The 25,184-nt window shown below is 48.8% G+C and overlaps 1 protein-coding gene across 1 annotated transcript; it reads left to right on the forward strand.

The window, feature by feature from the left end:
- Positions 1–6,093: 6,093 nt before the first annotated feature.
- Positions 6,094–8,186, forward strand: LOC123075456 (UPF0481 protein At3g47200-like). The gene has a single exon (XM_044498055.1). It carries the CDS (start codon positions 6,409–6,411, stop codon positions 7,942–7,944), a length of 1,536 nt encoding a protein of 511 aa, XP_044353990.1. The 5' UTR covers positions 6,094–6,408; the 3' UTR covers positions 7,945–8,186.
- The last annotated feature ends 16,998 nt before the right edge of the window (positions 8,187–25,184 follow it).

Genomic DNA, 25,184 nt, shown 5'->3' on the forward strand with positions numbered 1-25,184 from the left:
CAGTTTGACCACAGTTTTTCCAAAAAAAAAATCGAAACCAATCTTTTTTTCTGTTACTAGTGGCGCACCTAGCAAACGGTGCACCACTAGTAAGTTTGAAATTTTTTGAATTTTTTTGCCTCTAGATCTTAAAAGCCTCGTAACTTTTTTTCTGTTAGGTTTTTGAGGATTTTAAAAATGTTTAACGGGGTTCACGTTAGATGATTTTTCATATAAAAAAACTTTTTAATCCGAGTAGATGATTTTGAAAATTCGGATGTAACTTTTCGAGTAGATGATTTTTCATATAAAAAACTTTTTAATCCGAGTTCGTATGCAAAAGTTATGCCCATTTTACAAATTCCAGAGAGATTTTGCAAATAAAGTCGAAATTCGTATTTGTAAATTTTCCCAACAACTAGACCACACATCACATGCGAAACTTATTTTTTTTGACATTTCCATCATTTTCTTTTGTTTTTTCTAAAACTGAAAAGGCGGTCCGGGGAGGGGGGGGTAGAGTTTGAAAATGGGCCCTTTAGTCCCGGTTCGTGCCATGAACCGGTACTAATGCCTCAAAGCCCATTAGTCCCGGTTGGTGGCACCAACCGGGAATAAAGGGCCCAGGTGAACCGGGACTAATGCCTTAGCCGCACGAACCGGGACCAATGCTCACATTAGTCCCGGTTCGTGACTAAACCGGGACTAATGTAAATCTTGCCCTGTGACCAAAGCCCTATTTTCTACTAGTGAACACCAGGCCACCTGGTGAGCTCCTCACGCTCGGACTCCTTGATGACCCTCCTTGTGGTCTCCTCGACAGCCGCAATGTAGGCCTCCTCGGCCTCCTAATCCTTCCCCTTCACCACGACCGGTAGTGATGCTGGAGCGGTTAGCGTGCATAGGGCGCACCCTTGAAGCATGACTCACAACGCTAGTCGTGCTCAGTGGCGAACCACGCGTCCCAGTTGAGTGAATCCACTGTGTACGCTTCGTCGAGGCGGAGGTCGGCCAGGAGTAGAGCACGAAGCTGGTGGATCTCCGTCAGCTCCGCGCGGGCTGAGTCCGGAACGGCTGGCATCAGAACCCTATCGACGTTGAGGTGCCACCTGTGCGGCAGGTTGACGTCGGGCACCGGCACGCCATGCTTCCAAAAGTACCGGCAGCAGCGCACTGAACATAGAGGCGAAAGCGTGACCACAGACTCAAGATCGACTTTTCTGTTCTCATAAACTAGCCAATTACCAATTGTATTACTAAAAGAGTAACAACCCAGTCATCTATACAATGTACGCTCGTAACCATTGAATAAATTGTACAGAAGACCAAACCAAGAAAATTCAACGAGGATGTGGAACAACTCACATGCGCCAACCATAGGTTGAGTGGATGATCCTATGATGAGCAAATGGTCCTAATGACAAGCGGCCAGTGAGACGATGTTGCTCCTGCCTCCTGTGATGATTGGTGATGTCCATGCTAGAGTTTGCTTATCACCCAGCGAGGTAAGAAGCGACGGCTTCAGGCATATTAGGGTTTATAGGTCATGAAACATCTATCTATGAGAGGAAAACAACTGGATTGAGCATAATCAGAGCACTAATCGAACGACATGACTTGACGCTTTCCGTATTAGCGTTCAAACTGAGTGTAGTCTGAAATAAATCTTATGATTATAGAGGTCGACGCAAGTAAACCCTTATCTTCAAATCCCTAAGTTGGTACCCTGAATTTACAAATCCTAGTCAATCCAGACCCTGTATGAATAAAGTCTTGTTTGGCGTAATAGAAAAGGTTCGATCCCACCCAGGATTGATATCTACTGTCACTTACTATATGGGCCCATCTGTCATGCATCTCCTTCCCCAATCTTTTCCACACAAAGTTCAATCCCCACCAGACCGAAGCAATGCACGCGGAGAGCGCGTCTAGGCGCGCGTAGGTGACGAGGAGCGGAGCGGAACGAGGAGGCGTGGGTCGCGGTTGCGTTGTAGACGAGGGCGTCCAGGACGTCCGCGGGCTGGCAGACATACATGGCCATGGGCACGACTGGCGGCTGCAGCCGGCGGCGGTGGCGGCGCTGCGGGACGCGCAGTGTCGGAGCCGAGGAGCGCGCTTCTATTCCCGACGACGGCACAGGTCAGGAAGCGCCACCCCAGGAGGCCAGCAAGCTCGCTCATGACGATGGCCACATTCCCGGTTCCGCCTCGGCCGACGCCCACGTGCGGAAGGACACGAAAAGGGATCGGCGGAGGGGAGTTCCTGGGTGGGGACGCGGAGGCGGGATATGGCCCTTGCCTAGGCGGGCCGCGGGCAGAGTAGACGTACGGGAGGCGGGATATGGCCCTTGCCTAGGCGGGCCGCGGGCAGAGTAGACGTACGGGAGGCGGAGGTAGAAGAGGTGCAGCTGCGCCGGCGAGGACCTGCTCGAATCCCACACCCACACCGATAGTGAGGCGATGAAGCGAGGCAAGGCAACGAAGGAGGGGGTCCTCGGACGCAGGACGAAGCGGCGGCGGCTTTAGGGGTAGGAGGTGGTGGCGGAAAGAGAAGGAGGAGGGAGAGCAACGCGAGTACAAAAGGCCGGCGGGAGGTGGTGGTCCTTCATCTCCGGTGGTGCAGGCGGCGAGATCCCGGAGCTCATCCTCGAGCGGCGCCATATCAAGCTGCAAGCCAATGCCCACCGCCCTGTGGTAGGTAGGTACTCCTTCGTACACAACGTCTTGGAAGTAAAGAGAACCAACGTTTAGTAGGATCTGATTTCGATCTGAGAGGAAAGGGAAGGAGGAGAAAGATTGGACCGAGGAAAGGGAAGGAGGAGAAAGATTGGACCGAGGAAAAAGATGACTACGATGTGTTAACCCGCGTAACAGTGAGAGAAGCGAGTTCCCGGCCAGGATTACGTTTTCCCGGCGTGCCAAAACGTACCTAGGGTTATGATAGACCGGGATTAGAAAAGTTAGGGTACCAACTTCAGGGATTTGAAGGTGAGAATTTATCTGCACCGGTCTCTACAATCTCAGGGTTTATTTTAAACTTGACTCGTCCAAACTTGAACGCAGTTAGCAATAGAGACCACCCTGAACGCAGTTTTGGAATTACAGAATTATCATTTACTATTAATAAAAAAATCAGAATGGGAACCAAAGTTCTAGACGCCAGTTCAGCGGCACCAACAACATGATTTGCGCCGACACACATTGCGCGAAAAACTTGGTAAGTAGGCAGGCACCTGTTCTCATCCACTAACCTTCTTATTTTCTGTTTCTTTAAGCCAGGAATTACTCCGTTGCTGATCAACCTCCATGGCAATGCCAGAATCCACGTGTTCTCAAAAATTGAAGCCGGTAGGAGGCTCGCTCAGGCGGCTAGAGCCACGAGATAGGAGCACCATCTCACCCCTAAAGGTCAGGGCGGAGCCTAGAAATGTTTCCAACGGATGCTGTAACATGCTCGTTGGATCAAGAACGGACGGGACAGATCGAACGTTGTAGCAACATAATAGTGTAGATGTACTGTAGACGGGATACTAGTCACGGGCCCATGTAGACCGGAGACTGTAGATGTGCACTGTTCATGTCGATTTGGCTGTTGATTCTTGATTAGACGGTCTAGAGAGAGGGGCATGTCACCGTCACTGTTCATTGGTGACATGCCCATGGCATGTTACTAGATCTCAAGCCCGTTTAGACACATGGCGGGAAATCCATAAAAGATTCCATGAAAAAACCGTTGCTTTTTAAAAACAAGTTCAGTTCCTCTTTGAAAGTATGTTTGCTTCCATTGTGCTGGTAAATTGGCAGTAAGTTTTTTTTAGGGGAAGGCAGTAAGTTGTTGCTTACACGTGCTTCTCCAAATTAAAGTGGGTGATGTTTATTTTATTTTATTTCATTTATTACATAAAAAGAAGTAGGAATCGGGTGATCTCCCAACAAGAAAATTGTCCGGTTTGGTTGCGAAGATACTTGTTTACAAAACTTGAGAAGAAGAGAGGTGACAGCAAAATATTTGCAGGAACGTTGCGCTACATTATGGGCTAGTCGCATCGCATGCCAAGTTGCCAACCCTAGTCCCATGCTGTCCTTGAGGAAAATGAGGCAGTCGGCCGGTGCTATCGTCGGAATCAATATTGGGTTCGTTTTGTCGTCGGGACGGACTTTGTTTCCCAAATATCCTGTTAGGTCAGCGTTTTCTTTCAAAGAGAACCGGGGATGCCCTGCACTGCGTGTTTACTTGCTGGAAGGATCTGAATGATTTTTAGACAGCAGGGGCAGGAACATGATACAACCGTTTGCAGGCTAGCAGCATGCAAGTTGCTTGAATTTCCATGCCAGGGATGAGCAAGGGGTCCAGTTAGATACTCTTTGGGATCCAAATCTGAACCCAGCACTTGTTTTTATCAGATTTGCTTGCCCATACGCCCACACCGCACATGGAAAATTGCAAGCATCTCGACATTGTTTTTTTATAGACACGAGCCGATCTGACGGTAAATTAAGGTTTCATCCTGCTCTGCCTCTGCAGCAGGAGTGTTCTGATCTGAAGTCGCAGTCAAAACACGACGTGGTTCCCTGAATCTTCTTTATGTCTCCTTTATTTCATTCTTGTGGTTGGTGTTTGCCTGAATTTCAGAAGCTAGACTGCTCAAGAGGCAGATCATGAATTTCAGAACATGTACTGACTGAACAAAACAATTAAGTCAAACTGTCAGTCTGTTGGATCTGGACATGTATCTGTCAGTCTATTTATGAAAACAAAGTCCATTCCGAGGTCCCCGACAAGCTAAATCCTGCTTGCTAGTCCCCACTAGTATATACTAGTATCAGTCGTATAATTTTGAAAGGCTTAAGTTTGCATGAATACAACAACTTCACTGAACCTGGGCTGCTGATGGAAATGATCTCAGATACACTGCCGCAGCTGTTCTCCTGAATAACTGCACAAAGGCATCTTCAGAGTATATCAATAGAAACATCTTCAAGCAGGGTGCCCAAGTTACTGCACAAAAGCCAAAGAGAACAAATTAATTAATTAATTAATAAGAGGGCACAGGCATTGTGCAGATGAGAATCCAATGTCCAGCCTGGATCGTGCAGAACTGTTAGATATACCAGATCCATTGTCATCTATAATTCTATATTAAGTGCCGTGATAGTTTGACAACAGATAGGGAAGTTGCTGGACTATAATAATTAGAAAAGGATCCCAACTAGCTTGCTAGCAACTAAAACCTTAATGGCAGGTGTACCTTTTTGGAATTTAAATAGGGCTGATGATTCTTGAATGTTGAAGCCAGGTTCTTGTATATGGTGTCTACTGTCTAGACACCATTGAAAGTTTCAGTATATTAACTTGTAACTGTACCTGCATTGGCGCGTTTTGCAGCTTCCACTGCAATTAAGAGAGAGAGAGAGAGAGAGAGAGAGAGAGAAGGCGACTCGATGAGTCAATCTTCTTAGTAAGATGCATGAATCAGTTCTACTACATTCTGTACTTGTTGCTAGTAACTTCAAATCTGCTTTTCCTTGAAAACAAACTTGTGTTAAACTCTGACAAGAACAACAAGAAACTACATGTTTTTCTTTTCATGCAAAGCAAACAATTTCTCCGGGTTACAAGTTGGAACTTTACACGTTACAAGTTGCCAGGAACTTGAAAGGGGAATAAGAAATCACAGAGACAATAAGATGCAGATGCTGTACTTGTTGCAAGTTACCAATAAAAGGCTTAAGAAGATCCATTGCAAGACTGTACCCAGACTGAAAATAGACAAAAAGGACTAGAGTAATAGAGGTCGTGGTGTACCATTTATCACACACGATTTTTGCTGCAAATAAAAATCTGTTGAGGTTCAGAAGGAGACCAAACATGCGAGCGGAGGTGAGCAGTGCAGAGATCACAGCCGCTAGGCGTATCTACGCAGGTGAGCTGATCTACGCGGCATCAGACATGCGTCAAGATGCGTGCGACGGTGAAGGGGCATTCGCTGGGGTTGGCCTCATAGGAAACGTCGGCCAGATAACATTTCCATTACTAATAAGTTGCAAGTAACAAGCTTCAGCAAACAAATATTAATAGTTACAAGACAAAATGCCTACAAATATCCTAGTGTTGAACCGCCATCCAAACTGACAGTACTTAGCCTGTGCTATAGGACATGCATTGCTACAAAGCAATTTGGAGGGATTTCTTTTTAACACAGCAATTTGGAGGTTAGTGCACATGATGAACATTTGGTTGAACCCGCTTGCATGGCTATGATATTAGTGGTGTCTGCTGTCGAGGACCACGTCCATGACCCGCCAAATTGACGGCCTGGTTCTGGCTGGTCCAAGAATTTTCAGTGTGGATGCTGCACGATGGCTTTTTCTGTGAAATTCTCCAAGTCAGGTTTACATACCATAATTATCCCCAGATGAATACGGAGTGATGAACCAAAAATTCACGATGAGCGCAACCTATGAGCTAAGCATCAGAAACGATGGCCACCTCATTGACATCGCTCCAAGTCCAACCACTGGCACGAATAACGCTCTCAATCAGAGCGGCGGCGAGATCCGCACGGAATGGCTGCGGGAGCTGACGTCGGCGTCACGGAGCGCCGCCGTCCTGAACGACCTCGTCGGCCGAACGCCGGTGCTGTGGTACCTCGGCGAGCGCGCGGCCACCATCCTCCGGCCGCGCTCCCGGCGCGCCGACCTGAAGGCGCTACACGCGGTGGCCATAGGCCCGTACCACCGCGGCGACCGTGGCCTCGCCTTCGACGACGAGGCCAAGCTGCCGTTCCTGCGGTACCTGCAGGACCGGTGCGGGCTCGACGTCGAGCAGTACGTCGCGGCGCTCGGGGCGGCGCGCGGCCGCTTCCGCGAGGAGTTCGCCGACGACGCGGACGCGGTCGCCGCGGATTGGCTCCGGGACGAGGAGAAATTCGTGAAGATGCTTCTCCTGGACAGCAGCTTCCTCCTCGTCTTCAGCCTCATGTTCGGCAAGACCGGCGGCTCGGAGGAACGGGCGGCGGCGTCCGTGGTCACCAGGGAGCGATTCATACTGTACACGGCCGTGGCGCAGTACGCCGACGAGGTCAAGCTCGACCTGCTCGTGCTGGAGAACCAGATCCCCTTTGCCGTCGTCAAGCTGCTCGCCGCCTCGTGCCGCAGCCTGAAGCTCCGCTCCGTCGAGGAGCTGGTGGTCGGCTGCTTCGACGGCATCTGGCCGACCAGGGCGCGCGGCAAGGTCGAGTTGTTGCTCCGGCAGACGACGGACGCGAGATTCTATCACATCCTACACCTCTTCCACTGGTCGCGCGTCCCGGAGAACAAGTACCGCCTCCTCTCGGTGCCGCTCAAGTTTCCCGAGGCCAAGGAATCGGAGTCGGAGTGGATCATGCCTTGCGCCAGAGAGCTGCATCGGGCGGCGGTGTGGTTCCGGAAGCCATGTCTGGACGGGGCGGAGAGGCACGGCGGCGACCTCAACATGGAGTTCCGGAGCGCGGCGGCGAGCCCGATGGCGGTGATGACCATCCCCAGCTTCCACATCCTCGCCTACACCGCGGCGCTGCTCCATTCCATGGTGGCCTTCGAGAAGCACTTCCACTGGGCGCACGGCGCCTGCGTGACGGTACACGTCAGGCGCATGGAGGGCCTCATACGGTGCCCGCAGGACGCGGCGCTGCTTCGCCGCCGGTGGATCCTCGGCAGCGTCAAGTGCACCGACGAGGAGGTGGTGGATTTCTTCCGTGACATGGTCGCGGAGGCGGCCGGGGTGCGCATGCCCGAAGAGTACGGCGGGATGATCAGCGCTGTGGCGCGGCACAGGAGGAGGCGGGCGCGCAGATGGTGTGGGGACTTGATACTGCACTTCCTCCCGTCGCCCTGGGTGTCCGTCTCGCTCGCCGCCGTTGTTGCGCTCATCATTGTGCCGGCCATGTTGCAGACAATCTACACCGTTTTGGGCTACAAAAAGTAGACGATTTCGAGAACCAACACAAATGAGGATGATTGTTTGTTGTCCAAGTGTCCATGGTAACTTGGTCAATCTTGAAACTTGGCCCAGACACTGTGCCGTGGTATATGTGCGTGTGTGCTGTACTTGATGTTTCTCAAACAAAAAAGGAGGGTTAGTGATCTTCAATGTAAAAGGAAAGTCTATGTCTCGAATTGCATCACTGTTTGTAACTCAATTGGACTGGTATTTGTTTTCCAGCAGCAACAAATAAGGCATTTCATGTTGTAACCAAACTCAACAGAATGATCCACATTGACACTTGGTTTAATCATCAGCCCAAAAGAGCATCAGTTACATGAGGGGGAAGTAAGTACGTATGCTTTTGCACACGCAGAACACTTTACAGCGCAGCAGTACAGAAGAGGGAAGAAAACATGATGACTGGAATGATTTAGAAGAACCATTACTAAACAGAACGGCCAAGGTTAGAGTAGTATTTACCATCATTAAAGAACTAGGGCAAACTTGTCTCACTGAAATTGGTACATCAGCTTCAGGACAGCTGATCATTGCTTGGTACTTTGGTTGGCCATTAATCAATCACAGCCATATGAGATAAAAATAATACACAGCAACTTGCTACTGGAGACAGAAGAACGAGTTAATTGCACAGAAGTACCACAATGGGGCATCACATGCAGATTGGTACCACGATTGCTAATTTTTGCGTGTCAGTACTAACATTGCTCTAAGTTTTTGCAAATAGGTCTAAACTGCGTATAAACATGTATTGACGGTGTATCTGACTAGCGGGGCCCGCCCGTCAGGTGCCGACGTGGCATTTTTTTTGCAGAAAACCCCCTTACGTTGTACGTAATCATAAGAACCTCCACCGCACGCGCCGCTCAAAGCCCTCGTCTGCACCGAGGGGATGCCGCCGCCGGCGACGGCCCAGGGCACCCTAGGGGCGACGGCCGCGGTGCTGGCCGAGCTCCTGCACCCCGGGCGCGACCCAGACGAGGCGGCCGAGATCTTGGCCCGCCTGCTCTTCTGCACCCACCACACCCTCCCCGACCCGCCCGTCTCCGCCGCCGCCCGCCTCTCCGCCCTCTCCTCCGGCGACGCCGTCGACCGCGTCAGCCGCCTCCCCGACGCGCTTCTCCGCAGCATCGTCTCACTCCTGCCCGTCAAGGACGCCGCGCGCACGGCCGCGCTCTCCCGCCGCCGGCGCGGGGTCTGGCGCTCCGCCCCGCTCGTCCTCGCCGACGCGGACCTCTCCCCCTCCCCGGCCGCCCCCGCCCAGCTGTCCCGCGTCCTCGAGGCGCACCCGGGGACCTTCCGCTGCGTCCACCTCACCGGCAGCTGCACGGAGGAGTCCCGCCACCTGCTCGCGCCCTGGATCCAGCTCCTCGCCGCCAAGGGCGTCCAGGAGCTCATCCTCGTCAACCGCCGGCGCCCGCTCGACGTCGTCCTCCCCGCCACGTTCCTGCGCGTGCGCGTGCGGGGCGGGTCGACGAACGGGATGGAAGGGAGCGCCGGCAGGGCAGGGGCCCGAACACCGCGGCTGTCGCGGTCGGTGAGGGCGGCGCGCGCGCGGCTGAGGGACGACGGGCTCGGGGGCGACGAGGAGACGAGGTGGAGCGCGAGGCGGGAGAGCAGGCGGCGGCGGCGGAGGCGGTCGACGCGGGCGGCGATGGCGTTGCAGGCGTCGAGGAGCGCGACCCCCGCGTCGAGGTGCGCAGCGACGGCGACGGCGTCCTTCTTCCCGTCCCCGGGCCCGGCGGCGAGCGCGGGCACGGCGTCGGCGAGCGTGGCGGCGAGGAGGTCGGCCAGGCGGGCGAGCGGCTACTTCTTACTGCGCGGCGCCTTGCCGTCAGGCCCCGCAAAAATTGCGGAAAAAAAACCTTTCATGGAGCCTTTTTCCCGCAAAAATTTGGGCATTTTTGTGAGTACATACAACGTAAGGGGGTTTTCTGCAAAAAAATGCCACGTCGGCACCTGACGGGCGGGCCCCGCTAGTCAGATACACCGTCAATACGTGTTTATACGCAGTTTAGACCTATTTGCAAAAACTTAGAGCAATGTTGGTACTGACACGCAAAAATTAGCAATCGTGGTACCAATCTGCATGTGATGCCCCAATTGTGGTACTTCTGTGCAATTAACTCCAGAAGAACCAACAGCTGGGCATTTTGTCCACCTTGATGATTATTTCATTGTACAGATAGGTTCCTGATGCATTTCTCAAGAGAGTGAAATTTACCCAAAACCACCACACTTGGGACTAGGGTAACAGGTCAGTAGTACATTTGAGCCATGTCACAAAAAACCACCAACTCTGAGCCTAATCGGTAACGCAGAGCATTGACGGGCCGATTTGGCCGTGCAAACAGCGAAACCAACAGGTGGGACCCACCTGTCGGGTCTACGTGGCGCGGGCTGACGGACGCTGTTAGACGGAGGGCGACGGCCGTTTCCGCGCCCATGTATTAGGTCACGCGCCCGCCGTTTCCCTCTCCAATCCCCGATTCAGTTTCCTCCCGCGTGTTCCTCCCGCTCTACTCATGGCGACCAGCTCCGGCGGCGGCGATGGCGGAGAAGGTGTCGACGGCTCCGGCGGCGGTGGCCGTTCTAACGGTGGCCGCCGCCCGCAATGCGACCCCGATGGCAAGTGAAGCCCCAACCCCGATGGTGATTCGGACTCGACGGCGGCTTGGGGAAAAGCTGTCCTGCTGCCGCCGTCCCAGTATGCGGAGGAGGCAGAGAAGTCTGCTGCGGAGGCAGAGAAGGCGTCGGCGGCGGCTGATTCGTTGGGGGAGGAAGTACCCCCCTTGCATCCATCTTAACCCAGGTAAATCTCAGTGCCTAGGGTTAGTTCTAGTTGTACCTAGGTTTAGTTCTAGCTGTACCTAGGGTTAGTTCTAGTTGTACCTAGGGTTAGTTCTAGCTGTACCTAGGGTTAGGCCTAGTTGATTGTAGCAATATTGTGTGTTCTAATATTGTGTTGAATATGTCATAGTTTTTACTGTGCTACTGAATGAGGAATTGCATTTTATTATCTGAATATTATACATAGATCTTAAGGACATTTTGTTATCCTCATACATAGATCTCAGTGAATGAGGAACTGCTTATTAATGACAATTTTTTTGTTATTTTTGCTGTGAATATGTCATAGTTTTTATTGCTATTATTCAGTGTTGTTTGTACTGAATATTTTAACTGTACTGAAAATGTTGTTATTTTGTTTAAATCTTGTGTAGGCCTGAGGAGCCATGGTCATTATATTTTCAGTTTCCTTCTAAAGATGCTGCCAGAAAGTATGCCCTTGTGAAGATGTATGAGAGAGACATCACTTATGGCAGTTTGCTTAATGTGATGGTCAGAAATGGATATGGAAGTGATGACAGTATTTGCTACCTGAGGAAGGATGGCATAGGGCTGCAAGGGATCACTAGTAGAAAACTGGGCTTTGGTCACATGGCAATATTCACATTAGTCCCGGTTCAGTCACGAACCGGGACTAATGCGAGCATTGGTCCCGGTTCGTGCGGCCAGGGGCCTGCCGGGCCTCGTGGGGGCATTGGTCCCGGTTCATCCGGCTCCTTTGGTCCCGGTTGGTGGGACAAACCGGGACCAATGGGCCACGCTCCTGGCCCACCACCCTTTAGTCCCGGTTCATACCACAAACCGGGACTAAAGGGCTGGTCCTAGTTGCGGCTAGTGTTTAGCCCCACCTCGCCAACCGAAGGGCGCTCACACCAGTTTATAAGCCCGTCCCTCTCTGCCTTGTTGAGCTCCTCTCAAAGTGAAAATAGATGCCCTTATACAGGGAATTTGACCTAAATTCACAGTAAATTTCTTTGAATTTCATAGAAATTTATTATGAATTTAGGTTGAATTTTCTCTATAGGCGCATCTATGTTCATTTTTTTTATAGTAAATAAAATAAATAAACCTTAATAAAATAAAATAAAATAAACTATAGTAACTAAAATAAATAAACCTTAATAAACTAAATAAAAATAGCAGCAGTAAAATAAATAAAAATAGCAGCAGTAAAATAAATAAAAATAAAATAATTAAAGTAAAATACATAAGTAATTAGAAATAAAATAAATAAGTTTTTTGTTGTAAGTAGAAACAAAACAAAACAAATAAAGCAAAAGAGAAAACAAAAAACAGAGAAAAAAAATTATGCCACCTACTGGGCCACCACAGCCTGAATACGACTTGAAACCCATCCATGGGCCAGGATTCAGGCCCGCAGAAGGCCCAGTAGGCCCCACAGGCAAAGAGAACGGTTAGGCCTGAAAGCCTGCAGTTGAGAGGAGCTCGAGAGGGTGGGCGCAGCAGTGCTTATAAACCACTCTCGAGCCCTCTCAACTAGCGAGGTGGGACTAAACTTTTGACGCGGGGCAGCACAAGGCCTTTGGTCCCGGTTGGTGCCACCAACCGGGACTAAAGGGGGTCATTGGTCCCGGTTCGTGGCACCAACCGGGACCAAAGGCCTTTAGTCCCGGTTGGTGCCACGAACCGGGACCAATGAGTTCCCTATATATACCCCATCGCCACAGCAGAGCACTCCACAGTGCTCTGTTTTTTCTGGCCGGCGAGGGGAGGGCATTTGGGTGCTCTAGCTCACCTCCTATGCACATGAGGTGTTCGATGAAATGTCTGAGCCACACTAGTTAATCTTTCTCCTCTCAAACTCGACCTCTGAGCTCCATTTTCCCCGAGATTTGTCTAGGTTTAGCGGTCCGTCACGTCCCGTCCCCGTCTTCACTGCCGTCGATCGCCCGCGCCGATCTCGTCGCCAGCACCACCGTGGTGAGCCTCTTGTTCTTATCTTCTTTCTGAAAGGAAAAAATTCTTACTTTAGATAGTTACTTGTCTAATTTTGTTACTTTTATTATTCCTTCTTATTACATAGTGCGATGGTTTTGGTATCCGCCCCCGTCGGCCCTCGTCCTGTCTATGATTCGGATGTGGTATATATTATATTTTTATAACTATTTGGTTCATTTATTGTTTATGACAAATATACCGACCAACGTGACATAGATTTTATTTATTTAGGAGGTGGTTGAACCGGAAATTCTAACCGACCCTATTGTCGAGAGGTTAAATTTAGTTGAAGAAGAAAACAATTACTTGAAGGAAAAAATAAAAAAAATTGAGGAGGAGAAGATGATATTGGAGTTGCATGTTGCGGATGTCGTCGATGATCACAAGATTAAGATGGATGCAATGCGCTTGAAGATTAGAAAGATTAGAAAATATGCCATTCATACCGAGGCTTGGTATCATTATGCCGTTGGATCAATTGTTACCTTGGTTGCGATTATGATCGCATTTGTTTTCGCATTGAAATGTTTTACATAGTTTCAATGTATGGTTTAATTAATTAGATGCTCTGGAGAGCAATATATATGTTGTTAGATGAGAACTATGTATGTACTTTGGTTTTAATGTGATGATGAACTTCTATTAATTTGGTCACTTAATTATCTATTCATGATGTTCTGTAATGGTTTTTGACACACTTAATTATATATAATGCACGCAGATGAACCAGCAATGGATGTACGGTGACAGACACACCTCCGAGTACATTAAGGGCGTGCATGATTTTCTCGAAGTGGCTAAGGCAAACAAGCAGAATGGTTTTATGTGTTGTCCATGCCCTATATGTGGGAATACGAAGTCTTACTCTGACCGGAAAATCCTTCACACCCACCTGCTTTACAAGGGTTTCATGCCACACTATAATGTTTGGACGAGGCACGGAGAAATAGGGGTTATGATGGAAGACGGCGAAGAAGAAGAGGACGATGACAACTATGTGCCCCCTGAATACGGTGATGCTGCAACGGGGGAAGCTGCTGAAGATCAAGAGGAACCAGACGATGTGTCCAATGATGCTGCAAGGGGGGAAGCTGCTGAAGATCAAGAGGAACCAGTGCCCGATGATGATGATCTCCGCCGGGTCATTGTCGATGCAAGGACGCAATGCGAAAGTCAAAAGGAGAAGCTGAAGTTCGATCGCATGTTAGAGGATCACAAAAAAGGGTTGTACCCCAATTGCGAAGATGGCAACACAAAGCTCGGTACCGTATTTGAATTGCAGCAGTGGAAGGCAGAGAATGCTGTGCCTAACAAAGAATTTGAGAAGCTATTGAAAATATTGAAGAAGAAGCTTCCAAAGGATAACGAATTGCCCGACAGTACATACGCAGCAAAGAAGGTCGTATGCCCTCTAGGATTGGAGGTGCAGAAGATACATGCATGCCCTAATGACTGCATCCTCTACCGCGGTGCGTACAAGGATCTGAACGCATGCCCGGTATGCGGTGCATTGCGGTATAAGATCAGACGAGATGACCCTGGTGATGTTGACGGCCAGCCCCCCAGGAAGAGGGTTCCTGCGAAGGTGATGTGGTATGCTCCTATAATACCACGGTTGAAACGTCTGTTCAGAAACGAAGAGCATGCCAAGTTGATGCGATGGCATAGTGAGGACCGTAAGAAAGATGGGAAGTTGAGAGCACCCGCTGACGGGTCGCAGTGGAGAAAAATCGAGAGAAAGTACTGGGCTGAGTTTGCAGCTGACCCAAGGAATGTATGGTTTGGTTTAAGCGCGGATGGCATTAATCCTTTCGGGGAGCAGAGCAGCAATCACAACACCTGGCCCGTGACTCTATGTATGTATAACCTTCCTCCTTGGATGTGCATGAAGCGGAAGTTCATTATGGTGCCAGTTCTCATCCAAGGCCCTAAGCAACCCGGCAACGACATTGATGTGTACCTAAGGCCATTAGTTGAAGAACTTTTACAGCGGTGGAATGGAAACGGTGTACGTACGTGGGATGAGCACAAACAGGAGGAATTTAACCTGCACGCGTTGCTGTTTGTAACCATCAACGATTGGCCCGCTCTCAGTAACCTTTCAGGACAGACAAACAAGGGATACCACGCATGCACGCACTGTTTAGATGACACTGAAAGTATATACCTGGACAAATGCAGGAAGAATGTGTACCTGGGCCATCGTCGATTTCTTCCGACCAACCATCAATGTCGAAAGAAAGGCAAGCATTTCAAAGGCGAGGCAGATCACCGGAAGAAGCCCGCCATGCGTACCGGTGATCACGTACTTGCCATGGTCAATGATTTACACGCAATCTTTGGAAAGGGTCCCGGCGGACTAGCTGTTCCGAATGACGCTGAGGGACACGCACCCATGTGGAAGAAGAAATCTATATTTTGGGACCTACCCTACTGGAAAGAGCTAGAGGTCCTCTCTTCAATCGACGTGATGCACGTGACGAAGAACCTTTGTGTGAACCTGCTAGGCTTCTTGGGCGTGTATGGGAAGACAAAAGATACACCTGAGGCACGGGAGGACCTGCAACGTTTGCACGAAAAAGACGGCATGCCTCCGAAGCAGTATGAAGGTCCTGCCAGCTACGCTCTTACGAAAGAAGAGAAAGAAATCTTCTTTGAATGCCTGCTCAGTATGAAGGTCCCGACTGGCTTCTCGTCGAATATAAAGGGAATAATAAATATGCCAGAGAAAAAGTTCCAGAACCTAAAGTCTCATGACTGCCACGTGATTATGACGCAACTGCTTCCGGTTGCATTGAGGGGGCTTCTACCGGAAAACGTCCGATTAGCCATTGTGAAGCTATGTGCATTCCTCAATGCAATCTCTCAGAAGGTGATCGATCCAGAAATCATACCAAGGCTAAGGAGTGATGTGGCGCAATGTCTTGTCAGTTTCGAGCTGGTGTTCCCACCATCCTTCTTCAATATCATGACGCACGTCCTAGTTCATCTAGTCGACGAGATTGTCATTCTGGGGCCCGTATTTCTACACAATATGTTCCCCTTTGAGAGGTTCATGGGAGTCCTAAAGAAATATGTCCGTAACCGCGCTAGGCCAGAAGGAAGCATCTCCATGGGCCATCAAACAGAGGATGTCATTGGGTTTTGTGTTGACTTCATTCCTGGCCTTAAGAAGATAGGTCTCCCTAAATCGCGGTATGAGGGGAGACTGACTGGAAAAGGCACGCTTGGAGGGGGACTCAATAATATGCAGGGACGGATATTCTTGGTCTCAAGCACACTACACAGTTCTACAGAACTCTACCTTGGTGACCCCGTATGTCGATGAACACAAGAACAGTCTGCGCTCCAAACACCCGGAGCAGTGTGACGACTGGATTACATGTGAACACATCAGGACTTTCAGCAGTTGGTTGGAAACACGTCTCAGAGGTGACACCACTGTTTGTGATGAGTTGTACTCATTGTCCAGGGGACCATCTTCGACTGTATTGACTTAGAAAGGATACGAGACAAATGGGAATACATTTTACACGATCACCCAAGATCAAAAGAGCACCAACCAAAACAGCGGTGTCCGCTTTGATGCAGCAACCGAGAGGGGAAAGGACACATATTATGGTTACATAATGGACATATGGGAACTTGACTACGGACATGATTTTAAGGTCCCTTTGTTTAAGTGCAAATGGGTCAATCTGTCAGGAGGCGGGGTACAGGTAGACCCACAGTACGGAATGACAACAGTGGATCTGAACAATCTTGGGTACACTGACGAACCGTTCGTTCTAGCCAATGATGTGGCACATGTTATCTATGTGAAGGACATGTCTACCAGACCGAGAAAAAGAAAAGATAAGGAAGCGAATACATCATACGATGAGCCAAAGCGCCACATAGTTCTTTCAGGAAAAAGGGACATTGTGGGAGTGGAGGGCAAGACATACATGTCTGAAGATTATGAAAAGTTTCATGAAATTCCTCCCTTCAAAGTCAAGGCTGAACCAAGCATCCTGATAAACGATGAAGATTATCCATGGTTACGGCGCAATAAGCAAATGACACAAGCGAAGAAAAAGTGAAGACTTTCTCCCGCAACTATTATGATGATACCATGCCAACTTTGTAACAGACGAGTATGATACCATTGTCCGTTTTGTACACGAAGTGCATCTAGTTTTTGCCGTAACCCTCTCAACTTTCTTGCACATGCTATGTGGATGAAATGATGATACCATGCCAACTTTCAACCTTTTCAGAGTTCATTTGAAATGCTTTTCAATTTTAGGGTCTTATAGCTCAAAATAATTAGTAAATGCATGAAAAATAACAGGCCAAAAATTAAAAATTATGCCACCTACTGGGCCACCACGGCCTGAATACGATTAGAAACCCATCCATGGGCCAGGATTCAGGCCCGCAGAAGGCCCAGTAGGCCCACAGGCATGTACTGAGAGGTTAGGCCCGTAAGCCTGCTTTAGAGAGGAGCTCGACAGCTCAGGCGCACCGCACCTTATAAACAGGTGCAGCTCTCTCTCAGCTAGCGAGGTGGGACTAAACTCCCACCACCACGCCGCTGTGCAAGGCCATTGGTCCCGGTTGGTGGCACGAACCGGGACCAATTCCACCCTTTGGTCCCGGTTGGTGCCACGAACCGGTACTAATGAGGCTGTGGCCCCACGAGCACCTTTAGTACCGGTTCGTGGCACGAACCGGTACTAGAGTTTCTTACTAAGCAGTTTTTTAGTCCCACCTCGCTAGCTGAGAGGCACTAGGAGCGGTTTATAAGCCCTGAGTGCAGAGACGATGAAGAAGAGGCTTTGCTATATAAGCAAACACTTAGGAAATTTTTCAGAGTTCATCTGCAGTTTGCCCCGACGACGCCGATGCCGCCAGGCTGCCCCGACGCCGCCCGCCGCCCCGACGCCGCCAGGCTGCCCCGACGTCGCCCGCCGCCCTCGCCGTCGCCGTCGCCCGCCCTCGCCGTCGCCCGTGCCCGTCGTCGCCGTCGCCGTTGCCCGCGCCCTCGCCGTCAGCCGCGCCCCTGCCCCGACGCGCGCCGCCCCGGCCCGTCCCCGTCGTCGCCGTCGCCCTGCCCCGCCCTTCGCCGCCGTCTCCCCTACCCCGAGCGCGCGCCCACTGCCCCGCGCCATCCTCGCCGCCGACCCCGCGGTCCTCCTCACCTTGGTCCGGCCGGCGCCCTTTTTTCATATATATGCTTGTTTTTTATATATATGATGATATGTTCATGTATGAGTATATGTATGTATATATGTTCTCTGTGTATATATATGTTCATGTATATATGCAAAAGATAGATTTTTAGAAAAGTTAGGATTTTTTTCTGTTGATAGATTTTTTGGTGATATTAATTATTGTAGAATATGCAAATGTTTGTATATTCATATGAACAATGCATTAGGCAAAACCTTTACTTTTTTTCGTAATTTTCTATTTGAACATTTTTTTATGAATGAGAGGAAAAAGGAAAATAAGAAGAGGAAGAAAGGAGAAGAAGAGGAGAGGAAGAAGAGGAGAAATAAATAAGAAGAGGAAAAAAGAAGAAAAAGAAGAGGAGAAGAAGAAAGGAATAGAAGAGAAGAAGAAAAAATAGAAAATCTATTTTTTCTTCTTCTCTCCTCTATTCCTTTCTTCTTCTCCTCTTTTTTTTCTTCTTTTTTTTCTTCGATCTTCTCCTCTATTCCTTTTCTTCTTCTCCTCTTTTTATTTCTTCTACGTTTTCTTATGTTTTATCGGGTCTGTCGTCGTCGATATACCCCTCTCCCGATAACTTCAACACGAGGGGGGGGGTCGATATACCCCCTCCCCGGTAATATTATTTTCCCATGTACGTATGTCGTCGTTGTCGATATAACCCCCTCCCGATAACTTCAACACGTGGGGGGGTCGATATACCCCCTCCCCGATAACATTATTTTCCCATGTATGTATGTCGTCGTTGTTGATATATATAACTCCCTCCCAGATAACTTCGACATGATGGACGGTCAATATTTATACCCCCTCTCGACCGTGATAACTTATACCACGGGAGCACCCCCCGGCCCTCTCGCTCGACCAAAACTCTCGAGGACGCCCAAACCCTAGAAAAAACGATGTCGGTCTCCTACCCCCTCCCACCGCGCCCCTACCCTTGAAGTGTTGCCGAGGCCACCCCAAACCCGGAATAAGCTAGGTCTACGTTTGCACTAATATATCCACCTGCTGTCATGTTTGTGTAATAATTGCCATGTTGTAATATTTGCAGAAACAATGGAGCACGGACGAGATGAGCAAGCAGAAGAGGTGTTGGGGGACATAATCTTAGCCGGAGGTGATATCTTGTCGTATCTTAACGACAATGATGGTCTGGAAGAACAGGGTGAAGAAGCAGGCTACGGTGATCGAAGAGTGGAGGAGGAAAGACATGATTATGATGGCTCCGGTGACCCAATGCTGGTGCAAGAAGGAGCCCGTGGTGACGGCTCCGGTGACCGAACAGAGTCCGGCCAGGTAAATATATTAGTTAAGCCTGTGCTGACTAGCTAATTGATGCATTCATTGTTTTGGTATGTACACATATTAATTAACACTCGTCTTTCTTCTTTTTTCTAGCCCTCCGGATCGAGCACAACTTCGGTAAAGAGACGAGGCCCGAAGAGAAAGTTGCGCTCGGATGAAAGGTTTGAGATCACAGCAATCGCGCGCGACGGCCAACCGATTGAACCCATCCGGACAAAGGATGCAGTTGCTGCTCAGTGCGGGGTTCTAGTTAGGGACAAGATCCCGATCAGCATCCAGCAATGGTATAAGCCTAAGAAGGAAGACCCTGAGGTGTCTTATGTCAATGATATGCATAAAGATGATCTTTGGACTGAGCTGAAGGCAAATTTCACCCTACCGCCAGAGGAGGATCCGGAGAAGCCAGTTAAAGAGCAATTAATCAAGTCTCATGCTCTTAAGAAGATGGCAGACCTATTCAGGAGGTGGAAGAATGAGCTAAAAACGTTTGTCGACAAAGAAGAGACACCAGAATTCATCGGCCGGTATGAGAAGATCAGAGATCACTGGCCCGCATTTGTGGCCCACAAGACATCGGAAAAGAGTAAGAAGATGTCAACGACAAACAAGAAGAATGCTGCGAAGAAGAAGCTTCACCATCGCATGGGGTCAGGTGGCTACCTCAAAGCCCGGCCTAAGTGGGCCAAGGCTGAGAATGATCTGCTTGAAAAAGGGATCGAACCACAGACAATGAACTGGACAGACCATTGCCGGACTTGGTTCTTCGGGGCTGGCGGAACCTTGGACCCTGTATCAGGGGGGTGCGTTTGGACGAACGAGCTTTTGAGAATACCAGTCAAGAAGATTCAGCAATATATCGATGCAGCGCAGCAAGGGACGTTCGTTCCAGACAGAGAGAACGATGAGCTCATAATGGCCCTCGGGAATCCTGAGCACCCTGGACGGACATGAGGCACGCCAGGCTCCGTTCCGTGGAAGGCTAGTTTTCCGGACGCGGGCGGTTACAAAAGCCAGGAGAGGAGGAAAAAAGTGGAGCAGATCCAAATTCAGAAACTGCACGAAAGGGTTCGAGCGCTAGAGGAATGAGACGGCAATCGACATGCCGAAACTACCCCCGAAGCTACACCGCCATCTCAGCGGAGAAGCAGCGTGGCTTCCACCGAGCTGCTTCAGCCGGAGCATGTCTTGACGGCTCCTCCTAGCTACCCCGTGGATGCTATCACGGAGTCTCAACATTGCCACCTTACGGCACAATGGCAGAACTTCAAAGTCAAGGCGGCTGTTGGCTCTGTTTTACCTCCTGAACCCGGCGCAACCTACCACTGCCGGCCGATTCCAGAAGGATATGCTAGGGTGATGGTGGATGAAATAACGGAGGGATTTGAGGACCTCCAGCTTGACCACCCTACCGGTGAAGGGGAGACTCGGCTGGGTTCTGCTCTGAAGACTCCATGCCTATGGCGGAAGGAGCTCATCAACCTTCCGAACTGGACGGCTCCGGCGAGTAAGGGCACTCCGCCTCCTCCTCCGCCTCCTCCTCCGGCGAGTGATCAGGGCACTCAGCCTCCTTCTCCGGCGCGTGGCGGCACCCCGCCTCCTCCTCCGGCGAGTGATCAGGGCACTCAGCCTCCTTCTCCGGTGCATGGCGGCACTCCGCCTCCTTCTCCGCCTGCGCCGGCGCGCCAGAGCAGCCAGCCTCCTCCTTCTCCGCCTCGTCAGCAAGGGCGGAAGAGACCCGCCGCCGCTCCGGCGCATCGTAGTCCTTCTCCTCCGCCTCGTAAGCAAGGAAAGAAGACAGCCGCAGCCGCTCCGTCTGCTCTGCCGGCGTCTAGCAGTACAGCTGCCAGAGGCGGGAGGCAATACAGATTCGGTCCTTCTCTGAAGACTCCAGAGAAGTTACCATACGAGAGGACCGAGGAGGAAACCAGGAAGATCGTGTGAGCCGAAGTGACAAACTTCTTTGAAGGGGTGAAAGCAAAGCAACATCCACCTCCGGAGGAGAAGGTAGATCCGGTGAAAGCAAAGCGCACTCTGGCTGCCCTGACAAAACCACCAAAGTCTCCGCCGAGAGGCAACTATGAGCGCATTCTTGCAAAGACATATGCCGAAGCGGAGCGGTCGGGAAGTACTGTCAGTGATCAAAGGTTAAAAGAACGACGAGCTGGGAAAAAAATTGCCCAGCTCGGCGAACAAGCGAACCAATCGTGCCCCTCGCTCAAGGTGTCAAAAGACATCGTCGCTAATGATCCGAGGATGGTGGCCGGTTATAGCAATCTTGGAGATTACCTGCCCGACGATGTACATTATGAAATCATGGAGGTGGACGAACACAAATACCATTACGGGAAGCCTCTCGTCAAAGATGAAAGATCTCTAACAACGATGATGCGAAGATTACATGATTGGTACATGAAAACCTGCAGAGAGTCTGATGGGATGAATACTTTGACGCTGAGAGTTAAACCGGAGCATGACCTCGTTGGAATTGAACTGCTGAATGTTCCATTTGAGGATTTCTTCCAGTTTTACAATCAAAAGGCCCTCGATAAAACAACGATCACTTGCTACTGTCTATAAGTAGTACTACTTCTGTCATTAAGTCTCTCTATATAGGTCAGCTCTTTCATTGCATGTATTTATAATTATCCTCACTATATTATGCAGATTGAAGATCGCCAAATTGAAGAAAAGACAAATAGGTGATATTGGGTTCATTAACACAAATCTCATAGATGCATATACGGTTGAAAAACATGCCAAAGAAGCCGAGGCCAACTTGCTATGACCGTTGGTATTAAATCAAAACAAAGATGTAATACTCTTTCCTTACAACTTCAAGTGAGTGTTACTGTCTTGTGCATATTCGGTTTCCCTTATTAGTCCAGGTTATGGTAATGTAATTGATGACTTATGCATGCATGCGCAGCTTCCACTATATTCTCCTAGAGATTAAGCTTGAGCAGGGAGTAGTAACCGTCTTAGACTCGAGATGAAAAGATCCCCAGGACTATGCGAACATGACTCAAATGCTCGAGAAGTAAGTTAAATCGATCATTATCCACCATATCAGCAACTTTGTTCATTTCCTGATATCAAGTAATTGTTTTCTTTGTGTGGCAGGGTTTGGAGAAAATTCACCACAAAAGCTCCGGGACTGCCGAAGAAGCTGCAATTTAAACACCCGAAAGTAAGTACTATAGTAGCATGTTCCGCGCATCTCCTAGTGATTCAAGCGCTAGTTTCATCAATACCATTTAGCATGCTTGCTTATCAGTTTGATTGACCTCTATTTCTTGTAAAGTGGTTGTGGCAGGAACCCGGGAATAATTACTGTGGATACTACGTTTGCGAGTCCATCCGCTACACGACCTGTGAGCGGGGCTACTCTGACGAACAATATGAAGTGCGTAAGCAATAATATTCACAATTTTATTTTATTACCATCATTTGTGTCGAGTGTCATTTATTCATTCATATATATATATATATATATATATATATATATATATATATATATATATATATATATATATATATGTATTGACCCCCTTCTTCAAATTAGATGTTTCGGAAGCGGGATGAACTCCTAGCACCAGATCGTATGCGAGCAATTCAAGAGGAATTGGCGGCATTCTTCCTTGACCACGTGATCGCTGAAAACGGAGAATAATATGTGGACCCTGTGTTCTTACAATTTAATTAGGAGATTGTATTGTAAGAGATAATTATTGTATATATGTAGCCGGTAGTGTCGGATAGATATACGAGAACTTGTTGTTCGACCAATCTCTCGGAGAAGGAGAGGTGGTCGATATCACTTCTCTCTATATGCATATGTTCATGACGATCTTCTGTTTCCTTCATTTGATTACTAGCTAGCGTGTCTAGTCCTCTCCATACGTATATAGTACGTAGCGTCGACCAAGCACGGAGATAAGAGAGGACACTTCTCTCTATTAATTAGCTAGCTAACACAATATATGAAACACCTAAATTAACCCCCCAACCCCCCCCCTTAAAAAAAACAAAAACCCCAGCCCTTGAAATGCTGACGCGTGGATGCCTATTGGTCCCGGTTTGTGACACCAACCGGGACAAAAGGCCCTGCCTATTGGTCCCGGTTGGTGGCACCAACCGGGACCAAAGGCCCCCCTGCCTGGGCTGGCAGCAACGGCCACGTGGAGGACCTTCTGTCCCGGTTCGTGTAAGAACCGGGACTAAAGGGTTAGGGCTTTAGTAACGACCCTTTAGTCCCGGTTCGAAAACCGGGACAAAAGGCCCTTACCAACCGGGGTAAAAGCCCCTTTTCCTACTAGTGGATATCTGTCATCACAAACAACATTGAAGTGGATGATATGATAAATCAATTTAAAACCAGTCAGACATTGTGTTTGTATGTTAAAGAGGGGAAGTTAAATAGGAAGCAAGCAGCAGTAGAACCTGAAGAAGTGGACCCAGCTGAAACAATTGTAGATTTAACAGTGGACCAACCTGTTTTTTTGCTTTTAATGAGTCAGGTGTTGTGCACAAAAACAACAGATGATTATGTTGGCTCATCATATTTTCTTGGTACACAAGAAAGTGTGAACTATATGCCAATAAAATCAGTTCCTCCACCATGTCAGCTTCTTCTTGGGACACAAAATCACCCAATTGAGCCAGAGAAGGCAGATGCAGAGCAGGAAAATAATGCATTGCAGCAGGTTAATACTCAAGTAAGTGTTAATTATGCAGATTTCCAGTTTGATACAGATGAGGAGGAGCATGCGGCAAATGAGGACACATCTGATGAAGATGATGACTCAGTATTTGATGAAGACTTTGTAGCTGATCTGGACATCCCAGATGCAGAAGAAGAAGAATCTGATTCCATGGATTATGAAGCAGAAGATAGTGTGGCCAGAGAAGAAGAACAGAGGAGGACAATAGACAGTGATCTGAAAGAAACAATATCAGACATTAAGAGGAAGAGAGCTCAATACATGAGTAGTACACATTGTGAAGGGGACACAAACCCTGAAGATTTATATGACATAGACTCGGAGGAAGAGGGTGATGACTGTCAAGAGATTGCAGTTCCTGATCCTGTTGAGAAGAAGGTAAAGAGGCCTGGGCCTACAAGCAGGTCCCACTCTAGCACTACTAGGGAAAAGCCTAGCAGCAGCGCGGGTTTTAGGCCTATCAGTAGCGCGGGCAGGAGCGCTACTGGTACGACACTACAGCTAAAGGTTAGCAGTAGCGTGGGTTAACCCACGCTACTGCTATACCGACTTAGTAGTAGCGCTTTCTCCAAACAGCGCTACTGGTAATTACTAGTAGAGCTTCTCCCAGCCCACGCTACTACTATTATTCCGTAGTTTATTTCGTTTTTATTTCATGTTGTATTCATACACCTCTATACAAGTTTTCATACAGCAGCAATTTACAGATTGTTTTTACATCATAATGAGTTATTACATCACTGGGTGAAAGAACCATGGACTAGTTTCAAGTGGATGGACATCTACTTGAAACTAATCCGCGGTTCTTTCACGCAATGATATAATAAATATCATCATCATCATATCATTAACAACTTATCATCATAATACATCATTGTCATATAACACCTCCTCATGATCATCGTTTTCATCAATGAGACATCACATAGCAAGTTGGTCACTAGTCATAATCACAACTACTCCTCGTCATGAACTCTAACACATTGTACCACATAATAAACATATTGTACCTCATAGGACCTACTACATTCTCTTAGGACCTACTATATTCTCTAAGATAAATAGCAAAAAACAAGATAGCCCCTGACTCTCCATTATGGAGAATGGAGATTATCATGTCTCCAATTCAGAGCCATCGGTGTAGTGGGTTTTGTCTACCATCTTCCGCAC

Source organism: Triticum aestivum, chromosome 3D (genome assembly GCF_018294505.1).
Source record: "Triticum aestivum cultivar Chinese Spring chromosome 3D, IWGSC CS RefSeq v2.1, whole genome shotgun sequence".
Classification (NCBI taxonomy): domain Eukaryota; kingdom Viridiplantae; phylum Streptophyta; class Magnoliopsida; order Poales; family Poaceae; genus Triticum; species Triticum aestivum.